This window comes from Rhipicephalus microplus, chromosome X (genome assembly GCF_043290135.1).
Source record: "Rhipicephalus microplus isolate Deutch F79 chromosome X, USDA_Rmic, whole genome shotgun sequence".
Classification (NCBI taxonomy): domain Eukaryota; kingdom Metazoa; phylum Arthropoda; class Arachnida; order Ixodida; family Ixodidae; genus Rhipicephalus; species Rhipicephalus microplus.
Genome location: NC_134710.1, coordinates 463,849,623 through 463,863,529, shown reverse-complemented (window position 1 = coordinate 463,863,529; position 13,907 = coordinate 463,849,623). Strand labels below are relative to the sequence as shown.

General features: G+C 44.4%; 1 protein-coding gene across 8 annotated transcripts in view; it reads right to left on the bottom strand.

The window, feature by feature from the left end:
• Nucleotides 1-13,907, bottom strand: part of AspRS-m (aspartyl-tRNA synthetase, mitochondrial) — a 382,875-nt gene that overhangs the window by 245,681 nt on the left and 123,287 nt on the right. For 7 of the 8 annotated variants that reach the window (XM_075880712.1, XM_075880715.1, XM_075880709.1 and 4 more), the window contains exons 9-10: nucleotides 11,327-11,398; nucleotides 10,073-10,177 (exon numbers count right to left, since the gene is read on the bottom strand). In XM_075880712.1, the coding sequence (XP_075736827.1) occupies nucleotides 10,073-10,177; nucleotides 11,327-11,398 (177 nt within the window). Of the gene's footprint in view, nucleotides 1-10,072; nucleotides 10,213-11,326; nucleotides 11,399-13,907 lie in introns of all 8 variants that reach the window. The other variant, XM_075880714.1, reaches the window with a different exon arrangement.

Here is a 13,907-nt window from a genome sequence, read left to right as displayed (position 1 = left end):
TGGGAAGATACCAAGAGCATTTGGCGATGTGCTTAAGACAGAAAGCAGCACCCACTCTGAAATCATTCTGGCGAATGGAGGGCACGACGACAATAAACAGCTCTCTGGAAAGTTGAACTCACCGATCTTACTACAATTCATTAGGGGCTGAACAAGACCGAATACTTTTGTACCTCGTTTCAGGCATACGTAGAAGCAGATACACTCTCGCTGACCTGACCGAACAAACCACACTTTGAAAATGTGCATGACGTGCGCGCACATAGAAACACGACGAGGGTAGCAGCCGACTCGCGGAGCAATCCCCAATTCGCCACTTCGGCCAGTTGCCGCCAGGCGGCGACTCTGCTCGATCTCACAGCCAATAGGTTGTATGCACGTGACGTCAGCTTTGCGTGCGCGGCAGTGAAAAGTGCGGCAGCTGTGCTGGCAACCATGTGGCCACCATTTTGAAGCTCACTATAGGGGAGACCCGCTCAAGTTTGCCCGGCGACGCCAGCGCTTGCCTTTCCCCTGCCAGAAAAAGCGCACAACAGTAGAGTCTTCCGACCCTTCCGCTCCCTTTGGCTTCCACGCATTTGCGAAGCACGCGCTGCACGTGAAACGTCCCTCGTTCCGCGATGTCACCCCAACAGAAAAGGGGGCGACATTGCTGCGTCGTCCACTGTCACAATAACCATGCAAACACGACGAGGTCGACTCCACCAGTGAAATTCTACCGATTCCCAAACCAATACACGAAACAAGCAGAAGACAGAAATGGATTAAAGCAGTGCGCCGAAAAAAGTATGTAAACAATTTTTTTCATAAAAATTAGCACGTGCACAATGCATTCAAAATTACGGGTGTTAATTCCTGCATCACCGTTCCTCTAATATATCGATTTACTGGGAGATGCACGTCCCCATCTTAAAAGTATAAATTTTCAACGCCAGTCTTTAGATCACTGTTAAAAAATAGGGAAGAAATATTTTATGCTGCTACTACTATTCGATATTGTTGGGGACGTAGTAGTTGAAGCTGTGTGCACATGTGGTATTGGCAATGTGTTGTTATATATTTTTAAATCTACGCAGCGCCGACGGAAGTGTGTGGTTGTCAAAAACTTGGACAACTATGAAAAAAAAAAAAAAAATGCATTAGCCGTTGTTGCACGTCCGTTGGCAGATACAGTGAACTAGTTGTTACTGAGTGTGCAGGGGTAGCCCGAACAACACGGTGCATTTTTGATACGTGACCAAGATAAAATGCCTTTATAGCAATGCGCTCTTCCCCTGAAGATTAGACACACACAAAAAAGTTTCTCTGAAAGCTCGGCGCTCATCATGATGGTACGCACGCTGTTCGTGAACTTAAGGTACCAGCGATGAGAACGGTGATAATGCAAGGAAAGACACGCGAGATAGATGTCAATTATTGTTGTGGGTCAGAAAGAAGCCCCAAATAGACCATTTATTTTTGAAGTGCTGGTTATATACCGCACGATAACTTGGGTGGGTGCTAGTAAATTAAGGTATCCCAACTAATAGCAGTCACAGCGCAAGAACCACTTAACCTAAAGCACGAGAAGCGGCCTTACCCATGCATCCAGTAACAAACATAGTGCATAGTACACAGAGTAAACCAAATAAAACAGGTATATAATTATGAACGTACAGAAAGTTTTATTCCCCTCTAACGTCGTAAACAGCGTCGTCTTTCACTTGCGAAACGCACTTCACTCTGACGAGGACGGTGTCGTCTGCTACAACTTGCTTCGCTGCCCTTTTACCAAATTGCTGCCGCGAAAAAAAAATCCTCAATTGCGGCATCCTATCAAATGCGGACAGAGCGCATACATCATAACCACGCGCGATGCGAGACTCTCAAAAACATGTGCAGAACGTGTGCAGCGTGCGAGCAAAGCAATGCGTTTTCAAGCAGGTTAAATGGGACAGCGGAGAGGCAAACACTCGAGTAACCAGTTTTCTCCCCACATTGACTGACAGCGCCACGCTCCGCAGCGCCTCCCTCGGCGTGGGTCTCCTCTATAGCGGCCGGCGGCGGCATACCGGCAGTTGAGTGCGGCGGTTCTAACACGTGCAACACAAGTTTCTGTGGGCACGTTGCTGTTTATTTTTATTTGCATTCAGAAGGTACGGGATTTACCATTTGTGAAGCTGCTGCAGCCATGGGTGATGCGTGTACGCCTAGTAATTGGACGACGATGCTAAACAGCCATAAACGAACAATGTGGTTCTCTGCAGTGGGAATTGACCCACTCATTCTGACGTGTGAGGAGGCCGCATTTGACACCAGACTTGTTTTGAAAGTGGAATTCTGAGACATAAAAGACTGTTTGGTGCATGTACGACAAGCTTTGAGACGCAGGAACAACTCAAAGCCAAGAAATTGTTGGATGCTTGACTAGTGGGTTTGTCTACGAATCTTCGCTGAAAAGTGATGATGACTGTGTCGCTGTGGGCATAAAGTCAACATAATCCGAAGTTACATTTTATCTTTAAGTGCTAAAGTCGAGTTTACCCATGAATTTGATACTATTGCGATGTTTTAAGAATCTAGTTGAAGCAGCGGGCTTAACAGCGCTTACGAACTTGCAAGTGAAAACACCATTGCATGGGGCAGATTAGATCGTGGTAAAGTGCACACGAGAGTGAAATTTCATTGTGGTTGGCTCACCCACAGCTTTGAGCAATCGAATGAAAAGTATCAGGAGCATTAAATTATTCCTTAGACCAAGGTTACAAGCCACCTGTGTTTTGACACAAGTGTACTGAACCAGGTCACTTTAGCGACAAAAACAAAAGCGTGTTCCTCTCATTTAGGTTCACAGTGTACTGCGCATGTAATAATATGAATAGTCCAACGTTGAGTAGTACTCCACTGTGTTGTGCTTTTCTCAGGCGTATCTGCCAGAGAATCAAAACTGACTGCATTTACTGTGTTACTGCAATTTCTTTATTTTTGCATTTCGTTCGCATCTCAATTACTCAAATCTGTCAGAATCCGAACTCATCCGAGTTATCATTCACAGGTGAGCCACTCTTACTCAAGCAGTCACCCCACAGCCTTCATTAGCCTGGCGAAGACGGCTGAATCACTCGCCATGACGCTTCGCCGCAACCTGCAGTATATGGCTGTGAATAACGTACGGCAAAAAATAAAATTTAACCAGTTTTGAGTTTTCAAGCTCGTCACCCTGCCATTTTGTGCGATGGCTGCACACAAATACGGCACAGTCAAACATAATAGCGGATGATGGGTGCAAAAAAGGGCTCAACTTTAGTATGACGCAGGGGCACACGCATGTGTACATGACGCTATCTATGGCGGTCGGAAGGAGTGCCCTTGCCGCATTGCTTGCGTGCTGTGCGGATAACCGAAGCATAGGCTGTGAGAGCACAGAGTTGCTCGGAGGTAAATACCACCTACTGACTCAAGAAAATGGCGATTTCTACATGGACATGCACCGCGCCATTAGAGTGGCCTCTTCGTATTTTCAATATGCTTCAAGGCATCAAACTCTCATTGGGACAAAGCTGTCTTTAGGGCTCCGCTACGAATGTCAACACAATGACTCACAAAAGCGCTGGTTGAAACAGCGCAGTAAGTAGGGGCTTTCAGACCGAAAAGTCTGAAAAAAGTCAGACAAACATTTTCATCATCCAAAATTTCATGTCTTCATAAACTGATATCTAAAACATGGATTACCAACTGCAGACTCAAAGAGAACATGCCCTTGTACGCCAAATCTTCTTGGTTGAACAGCGCACATGAGACGAGGACGAAGTAAAAAAACACAGACAAGTGCTTTCACAGAAGTTGATGATGGGAGACGTGGAGAAAACAGCATTTTTTTTTTTTCAGGTGTTGAGTGTTGTCGACACCACATTTGTTTCATCAAATCGAGTGAATAAATACAAATCGGTTATTGCACTACCTCGTCCTTGATAAAAACAACTAGGGCACACCATCCCCACAGAACTTAACCAACCTAGCCAAAAGAAACCTAAAATCTAGTTATTTTAGGTCACTGGGGCTGCGAGAAATCTTCAAATTAAGCGAGTTGTCAAATTAACAGAACATACAAAAAGTGGGATGCGAGGAACTTGAAACTATTCAAAGTAACCAAGGCTCCTCATTTGCTGTGCCGGCTAGTTTGCGGCTCTAAGGGTTGTGTTTTCTAGCAATATCTGGTCTTAATTTTGTAACAAACACGGGGAAACAATGGGCCTTGCTACTACCCCGAGAGAAAAAAAAACAAAAACATGTCGTGATAAACTGAACAGTGCGCCTACTGAAAACAAGACACCATCACTGCAGCGCAGTAGTGACACATGGGCAGTACACTGCAGTCCACTTATAACGATACCACATATAACGATATATCGGTTATAACGATGGGTCGACTTAACAGTCTCATTTTATGCATTGGGGCTATGGGGAAAAAAACCATATATAACGATATGTTATTCACCGCATATCGGATACAACGATGAAAAGTTTGCCGTGGACGGCATGTTTCATTCAGAATAATCGTAACATTTAGATTGATAAGTTCCTCTGAAACGAACTATGCCGAGACAAGACGAAAAGTTAGCGTAGGCGAGTACGTATCTGCCGCCACTGCAGCACAGCGCCGGCAGCGCGTCCCGGCCGTTGAAAAAGCCGAGGCGAGCATCGCGAGTTGGCGCGACGCGCTACAGATGGCGCCAGCTGTGTCACGTTTTGCGCCTGGCCGCGCGTCGACCGCGGAGAGGCTGAGAGAATTAAAAAAAAATGCAAAAAGCAAAGCGCCGCGCTCCGCGGCTCTCCGCCTTCTACAACGGCAAGCCGGCAAGCTACTCGTAGCTTGCCGAACGAAAGCGGGAAAGAGAGAGAAAATAAAAAAGCAAAAAGCAAAGCGGCGCGGCGGCATCGGGGCGGGGCCTCGTTGGCATTCCGGCTGTGTACCTCTGGCTGTGCTTTCTTCCTCCCACTGCTCCCACCCCGCCGTCGGTCAGTCTTTCTTCCTCAGCGAACCCGCGATGCGTTCTTCGGAGTAAGAAATAAAGTCTTGTTTTTGACATCCTACTATCTACAATATTTATTAATTGGTGAAAATAGCGAAATGAAGCCTGGAGCTACAAAAGGTACGTCCGGCGACGATTTTTTGGCGGCAGTCCAGATATAACGATCACCGGTTATAACGATCATATTTTTAGGTTTTCTCGATATCGTTATAAGTGGACTGCACTGTATGTCACCTGCTCCTCACTGCATCAGCACATCATGATGCGACAATTCGCACATTCTCTCTGGTGCAATGAGGAATTTATTAATGGTCAGAATGATGAAGCTCGCGACGTGTTTTAGCAGGAAAAAACTTATCTTTGAAACTTTTGAACTTAGTTTTCGAAGTAAGTGTTGCTGGCAAGAACTCCGCCAGCAATGCGGGGGCGTGAATTGCTGGAGCAACCGGCAATTGGAAGTTCGCATACATTGCCAATTCCACCAAACTTTCCCCGTTCCCTCTGTTAATTTCTTCAATATCCCTGAAAGAATGAGTAAATCATGACCTGCTGATGTTGCGAGAAACATGCGATATGCTGCCCGCATGTCATATTTGTGTGGCAGTGAAGCATGTCTCGTTTTCCACAGGCGCACGTTTTGGTTGATCACTCGACAGTTTTTTTTTTTGTTTTTTTTTTTTGCGCTGGAAGTAGCGAGGCTGTGGTTCTTCAGCTGCCACTCATTAGTATCGCTACATTGCAATGCCTTGTGGCTATTAAGGGCCGTCGTTCCCACGGATTGAGGGCGTAATCATGCTCTGGAACTGGCACGCGACACTCGGAGTTTTCGAATAAACCGGATTGGTGTCGGCCGCCGCCAACAAAGTTGCATATCAAAATACGGGAGCCTGAAAACAGAGTTCGAATTATTGAGGTTTTACTGCATACAAGTTGACTTGCACTCAACCTTTATTATTTGAATTCTGATTATTTGAAGTCTGATTGGTTACTATATTTACTCACGTAATAGACGCAACACCAACTTCAGTTGTCGAACTTTAGATTTTTTTCCACGCGTAATAAATGCACCCCTTATATTCATCTGCGGCAGTCCCACTAACCAACACTTGGCGCCTTCTTGCCTATTGAACATCTTCTATTTTTCATTTTTATGTCGACCCCCCCCTCCTTCGCCCGCTGCCGCACACTGTATTGTTATTCTTTCTATCTGTGGGCGGCAGGTCCCCTGTCTTTTTAAATTATCTATGCGCCACCGCGGGGTTCATGAACTGTGCGAGTGTAGAGATATTGCAGCTTACAAGCACCCAGCAGCGAAGTTCACGAAACTGCCTGTGTCAACCAACGGTGAAGGTCGCTTCCTGCAAATGCGAAACTTTGAGGCCCAACCACATGCACGCAATTTTCAAGCGACGACGACAGCATTTGCTGTCGCCATATCTATTGCAAAGGTCAATTCGTCACCATCACGTCGCAAGCTTCTGGAAAGCCAGAAAAAAAAAAAAGCACTTGTCACCCAGAAAAAATTGTGACTACCTACTTCTGCAACATAGTAGCACCTCCGATTCTTGCTTCATTTGCAATTTTCTCTTCGTGCTTGTTATCCAGGCATATTTCAAGGAACGTATAGGGTACCTTTTCTAAAGTAACTTTTCATGTGAACAGCAAGGCGGCAGCCGCATTTTGCCATTCATCTTGTTATCGACGGTTTGTTTTGATGCTTCGGTGTCATGCGAGGTGTCTTGGCAAAGTGTGTTATAGCACACGCTTCAAGGCTCTCCTCGAGATCACAGAAGATATTGCTGTTCCGGTTAAACGATGATGAGAAAAGATAGCCGCGAAGCGCTTTTCAGACATGCACATGCAGTGCGGGCACAGCTTACAGACAATATAGCGCGCTCAACCACCGAAGATGAGTGCAGTGCCACAAAGAAGCTGTTTCCAAATAGTGTACACATATGTCAATTGCTAAAGGCTAAGCTAGCTAACTTTTTTTCGCATTACCACATTTTTTGCTCATACCTAAAAAGTTTTCATAAAATTTGCCCTGCGTAATAAACGCATCCCCAACTTTGTTCCGATTTTTCGAGAAAAAAAAGTGCATTCGTTAAGCCAGTAAATGTAATTACTGTTCATAGATTGAGGGTTACTGACCAAGCCTAAAACCCTGCGTGCAATCCTCATGCAGAATAAAATGAATAGCTGGCCGAGGAACAGTTCCTTGATTGATATGTAGGGTTTAACGTCCCAAAACCACCATAAAATTATGAGACATGCCGTGGTGGAGGGCTCCAGAAATTTAGACCACCTGGTGTTTTTCAACGTGCACCCAAATCTGAGCACATGGGCAAACAGCATTTTTGCCTCCATCAAAAATGCAGCTGCTGCAGCCTAGATTCGATCCCGCAACTTGCAGGGCAGCAGCCAAGTACCTCAGAAATCAGACCACCGCAGCGGGGCGAGGCACGGCTGCTGGTGTGAGATTCGATTTCACTCGACTCTGCAATATAACTTTTTGTATTATACAGTTGCACCCCTTTATAAGGGACATTCACCAGGAAGCAATCTATATCCTATCTTCTATATTCCTATCCCATCTTGAGGTGCCTCTTATGAGGTGCCTCTTAAAATCAGGGTACCACATATGGGTTTTCTGTTTTCCTGTGTTTGCTTATTTTTTGGCTGGTTACATTTCCTGAACTCTGGTCCAGATCGCAGTATACGAGCAATGTGATATCTGTGTCATCGTGAAAAACTATTTGGGCATCTACCACTGCATACCTCAGGCCGCCACGGGAGTTACACCCACCGTGCTGCGACATGGACGACTGCCACGTACTCATTTAAGTGTTGTTGGATAACAGAATTCTTCATTTCACGAAAATCCAGCCCATGCGATGAAACGGCAGTGTCAGCGTTTCAAACAAGAAAAAAAGCTTCTTTCAAATTTTACTTCCATCGTGGAGCCCGAACCAGACACTTTGCCATCGGCGACTATGTCTACGTAGGAAAGTCGTCTGTTCATAAAAAAAATATCCTCCAACTTATCAGTACTGAAGAAAATCATTGACCAACGAGGGCCAGCTTCATTTCATTTGGAAGAAGGCCGACGGCGGCAACTTTTCATACTGCAAGGTGCTACAGACATCTCAACTTAGACCAAAGCGACGGTCTCGCCAAGTTCAGGATATTATTTTAGAGCCTCTGCACCACACACACGGCAAGAGAAAAACATTTCTAGATAGTATGTTTTATGAAGAGTTTATCAAAAGTAACTTGTGCATTCCATCTATGGTCGTAGTTCGTAGAAAAACTCTCAAAAACACTATAATGTAGTCACTTTTGTCTATACTCTAAAGAGTGAAAATTTTCAAGCTATCATGAGCAACAGTTTCATAATAAAAGCACATTGCTTTAAAAATGCAACAAAGCAAATATTGAAAGAATACGTGAAACGACTAATTTAAAGATAATTTGTTTCATACCTCGTTTTCCACCAATTTCATCAATTTCAAATTATGGTCAAAGGTGCAAAAAATTTCTGCCGCTTAAAATATCTCAGAGAAAATACTTTAAAACCAATGTCTATATGTGTGTAACTTTCTCTAACTATGCGACTAAAATTGATTTTTGGCGAGCGTCCTGGTCGAGACAGTTGACGTGGAATGACCCTTATAATAAATACAGCCTAGCCAATTGTCCTACTGAGTTACTGAAATAAATCTGGTTTATTAACACTACAAAGTAGGGCAAAATGAGTAAGACGTTTTGTTTGAATTAATTCATGTTGACATAACCATCTACATGTCAAAACTAATCTCTTTCAGTCGCTTTAGCTTAACACGTTACAAGCATTCATAAACACTTAATGAACACACTTACAATTCAAATTGCTTTAAATATTCTTATTCTCACATTCCATAATAGAATCAAATCAACAGAGTGCTTCAGTTACTAACGCCTCATCTTTGAATGTGTTCTTAGATACGGCAGAAGCAAATGTCAATGCTGAACAGTTTCATAAACTTTATTGCTGCTTTTTTTGTTTTTTTGTTTCGGTTTTTTTTCGTCTCCTTGTAACTTGTACATATGTAAATCCTTGCTGCGATGGTCTTCTTGCGAGATCAGCAGTATTGCTAAATAAATTAATTAATTAATGAAATTCCAAAAGTGCCAGCTGCTTCCTTTTCTTTTACAGCAGTGCCATGACGAGATTTTCACACATGCATAGCTATGTCATTCTGAAGAGCACTCTGAAACAGTCTTCTATGACCAAACCAAATACTAGTTGCACTAACACGCCAACAATAGCAGCTATCCGCTGTCAAGAGGTACCCAACAATGCCGAGATGCAGGCGTGGTATTGTGGGGTGGTGAATTATGCCTTAGTCTATGCTATTCTTATCTTCTACTAGTGGTGGCTGGCTGATTTTGTTGATAACGTCGGCAAACCGCCGCTCTGACCAGTGATCACATTGGCCAAGCGACGAAAGAATTGCAGTGACAGTGGAAAAGACATCGTTTCACGATTGCACTCAGCCGCAGCGTGGACAACTGAGCCAACTTAGATTCAGCTTCAGATCGTCTACGGCAAAAAAGAAAGCCAGTGGAAAAAGCAGGGTAGTCTCATTGCTATCCCTATCAAGCTATTGTGGCCCCATGCTGAGTAAAAAGCGGCGGTCTCTGGTGGTTCCGACACGTGATATAGACTTTGCAGAGGTATTTCTATGCTATAAAAATCCATTGAAATAATCCATTGAAATGTTCAAGAGTGTGTTCACTCCATGGCATTAAATATTTCAACCTTTAATAGCATCATAAAATTTCGTTGAAGCAGAACGGCTGAAAAAGAAGTGTTCGTTGTGGCGAAAAAATTTATGCATTGACTTCTATAGACTTCTGATGGAGAACAGAGATCACTATGATGAGGTTTGACTGTAGAAGTACTATTTGCATTTGAAAACATTTTATTATATGCACTTTTCTTGCAATACATTCCAAGGTTCAAAGTTTGATGTCCACACTGCCCTACCAAAAAGCCCATAAGAAAAAGCAGCTCTGACCTGCGTGAACTCGGGCTGCCTGTCAGGGCGTGCTCCCTCATCCCGGTAACAGCGAGCCACCTGAAAGTACCGGTCCAGGCTGCCCACCATCAGCAGCTGCTTGAACTGCAGTGGCGACAAGGGTCAGCACATTCTCAGAGCTACATGGAGTGAAAAGTGCTCAATCACAACACAGTTTCTACACTTAGACCTAGTTAAAAGCATGAAAATTATATGAATGATTTTTGCTCTTCTATTTACCAAATAAATTGTGTGTGTATATATATATATATATATATATATATATATATATATATATATATATATATATATACATATATACATATACATCTGAAAGGAACAACACCTGTGCCACGGAACAATTAAGGCTTTACAATTAGGCTTGGCACGTATTTCCAGCAAATGGTTCACAGTCAGCGTGCTGACCTCATGAAACATGCTAATCCGAATATAACTCATGCAGCACGCTCGGTCACATTGTTTTAAGTCTTTTAGTGATCGATCTATAGAAGGACAAAGCATAAATGAGAACAGTCAAACCAAAGCGGAACTTTTTTGAAAATGTCTGCACACAAAAAGCAAACATGAAAGTGGCTTGCTAGGCCTAATCTACGTGCTTACCACTATCAAGAACTACTTAGATACTACTTACTATCAAGATCAACTACTACTATCAAGAACTAATTACTATGCGCTTCGAATTCGCTTCGAACCTAAAATTCACTATTCGCACAAGCCTATACTTCAGGCATAATTCCTTATCGTCTTCAGCCACTGCATGAACAATCGGCACAAAATTCCTTGCAAATGTTTAGCGAATACAATGCTTCTCAGAAGAATGATGAAAAATAGCATAGCGAATGCTGGTCTACAACCAAGAAATTATTATTATTATTATAGCCACAGTGGGTAACAGCAAGTGTGCCTTCAGCAGTTACCCAATAAGTGTTTAGAAAAGGCTATGAAAAGCCGCTCTTCTACCTTTCGCAGTGACTGTGCTGCATCTTCCTCGCAGGCCTGGCTTTTTTTTTTTTTTTTAAAGATGCCAGTTTTCCTACCCAGTGCACTGACCTAGTGATTGCAAACTGTGCCAGAGAAGTGCGGCAAATACGACCCCAGTCCTACTTGTTACAAGTTCATAGACAAAAAAAAAAAAAAAAAACACTAAGAGAAAAACAACAATGAGGCAACACACATGATAACAACACAGTGCAAAGTTATATGCCCTTGGGCTTATTGCATGCACCAGTATACCTGCTGTGGGCTTTGAACGAGCGCGTAGAACTGTCCTGGGAATCTAGTGGGCACGACGTACTCCTGAGCACCCTGCACAGACACCGACAGTTGCAGGCCACCTACACTGTGCGATACCATAAAAACCAATAAATTTTTTGGAGCGAAAAGACACTCACAAGAACAAGAGAGACAGAACGGGCGCTCGTCCCATCTCTCATTCTTGTGAGCATCTTGCTTTTGCTTTCCAAGTTTCCCATTAGCTATGCAACATCATGCCTAGTTTCAAGTTTTGTTACACCTCGCTTCACATCATAAAGATACTATCAAGCACACATCACGTCTTTAAGCCACAGAAACAGGCTGTTTAAGAATGAGATACACAAAGCTAGTGTTAGTTGCGTGCATATGCTTTCATTTTCACTTAACGGGGGTATGCCAGAATATAGTGTACGACGCATATGCAGTGGTGAAAAACGTTCATACAAAGCTTTGCGTCAGCATTTTGTTGTGTCTGCGAAACCTGGGATCATGTAGCCACACCAGTAAAGTTTCTGGTACCCGTCACTAGATAGAGCGAACCCTCTGCCATACCGGTCATGCGACTTGTGTTTCACTTACCAATCATCCTTTTTCCCCCTGCATAAAGCCTGCTGCAATAAACACAGAAGATCAGCCGCCCATCAGTCTAACCGCAGCTCAGTCTCCGGGTCGTCTTTCTAGGCACCCTCCCATTGCTCAGCCTCTCCGCTGGCCTGCCGAGGGATTACGCTGCACTCCTGCCCCGACACAACACATGGCGATAACAATAAACCGCTACCCTCGGCAGAAGACGCCAGGAAGAGCACGACATGAGTGAAAATTCACGCTACGGGTCCCACTTTCTGCTGCTATGTCAGTGACTTTCCTGCATGCTAACATGGCATCAGCCTGACTTTCTTTGTTCTCGTTCCAGCTGCCTGTGCAACATAAACCTTCTTGCTCGAGGCTATTGCATACCTCCCGCACACACAGCAGCCCCCTTTGCGAATCTCCCTTCATTCCTCGAAGTGCCAGGCATGCCTCCATTCCATGGCATTTATGAAGACAAGTTTTCCAAGTACAGCTGAATGTGGTCGACGGAAGCAGCTGGGAGGTCGAAAGGTACGCAGTAGCGCTCCTCAGTGTCCACTCGGCATTGAGAGACAGCACAAATATTTTGCAGAGCAAAAACAGCTCAAAGCACAAAGTGTCCAAAATGCTCTGCACATGGCCAGCACGTCAGCAGCATTGGGGTCGGGCACTATATTGACAGACATGGCGGTGGCGATGGAGTGCAACAGGTTGCTCCAATTCCTAGACAAACTTTTCACCGACGCAACTCGTGAAAAGTTTGAAACAACTGCCTGGTTTTGCAAAACAACTCGTGAAACAACTGCCTGGCAAAACCTTCCCTGATTGATTGATTGATTTGTGGCGTTTAACGTCCCAAAACCACTATTTGATTATGAGAGACGCCGTAGTGGAGGGCTCCGGAAATTTTGACCACCTGGGGTTCTTTAACGTGCACCCAAATCTGAGTACACGGGCCTACAACATTTCCGCCTCCATCGGAAATGCAGCCACCACAGCCGGGATTCGATCCCGCGACCTGCGGGTCAGCAGCCGAGTACTTTAGCCACTAGACCACCGTGGCGGGGCGAAGCAAAACCTTCCCTGAAGTTGTCACAGTGCTCAACAAGAAAACCCTCTCGTGTAAGTTTGTACCTTAGCCACTAGACCACCGTGGCGGGGCGAAGCAAAACCTTCCCTGAACTTGTCACAGTGCTCAACAAGAAAACCCTCTCGTGTAAGTTTGGACCCACTTACGACAGAATACCGGGCCAAATAATTCATGAGATCGCCAATGAACACATCTGGACCAAGTTGCTGTCCTACAGGAAAGACCTCACGCTGTGAAAAACGGAAGTTGGTGAAAACTAGGAGGTGCTTCAAAAGTCACAGTTTTGCCGCAAAGGCGAAGCAATAAACGCGATAGCAACAAATCGGAAGGTGACACGCAGAATGGCAAGCAGATCGAAACCTGCCCCTCATTTCTCACGCACAAAGGACACAAAGCATACTCACAGGTACAGATTAACGCGAATAAGCGGCTAAATTGTTAATTCGCTGTGTCTGAAAAGCGCGCCCTTTTCGCAAATGGAGGCTGTACAACGATTGCAGTGATCTTCATGCTCCCTGTAACTACAACAGAATCATTCCGATGAAACTCAAAGGCTAACCAAGACATACGATTCTCCCCACTGCAAAATAAAGGGGCCCAATTGAGCGTACACCCGCTTATTCTCTACCCGGGCCAAAGTATGTGTGAGAGATGAGAGCTGAAATGCGCTCAATGCGCCAAATTGCTGATAATGCTGAAAACACAATAGTCCCAGTCCCCCCCCTCCTGATATGCCGTTTGAATGTTGAAGGAGGTACCTCTCGATGGCTCAGTAATTAACGTCTCGCATTCACGACGTGGAGGTCCCACGTTCGATTTCGCACGCCAGAGTCTTTTTTCTGAAATTTTTCCTTTCTTGCGTTTTCATATATATATATATATATATATATATATATATAT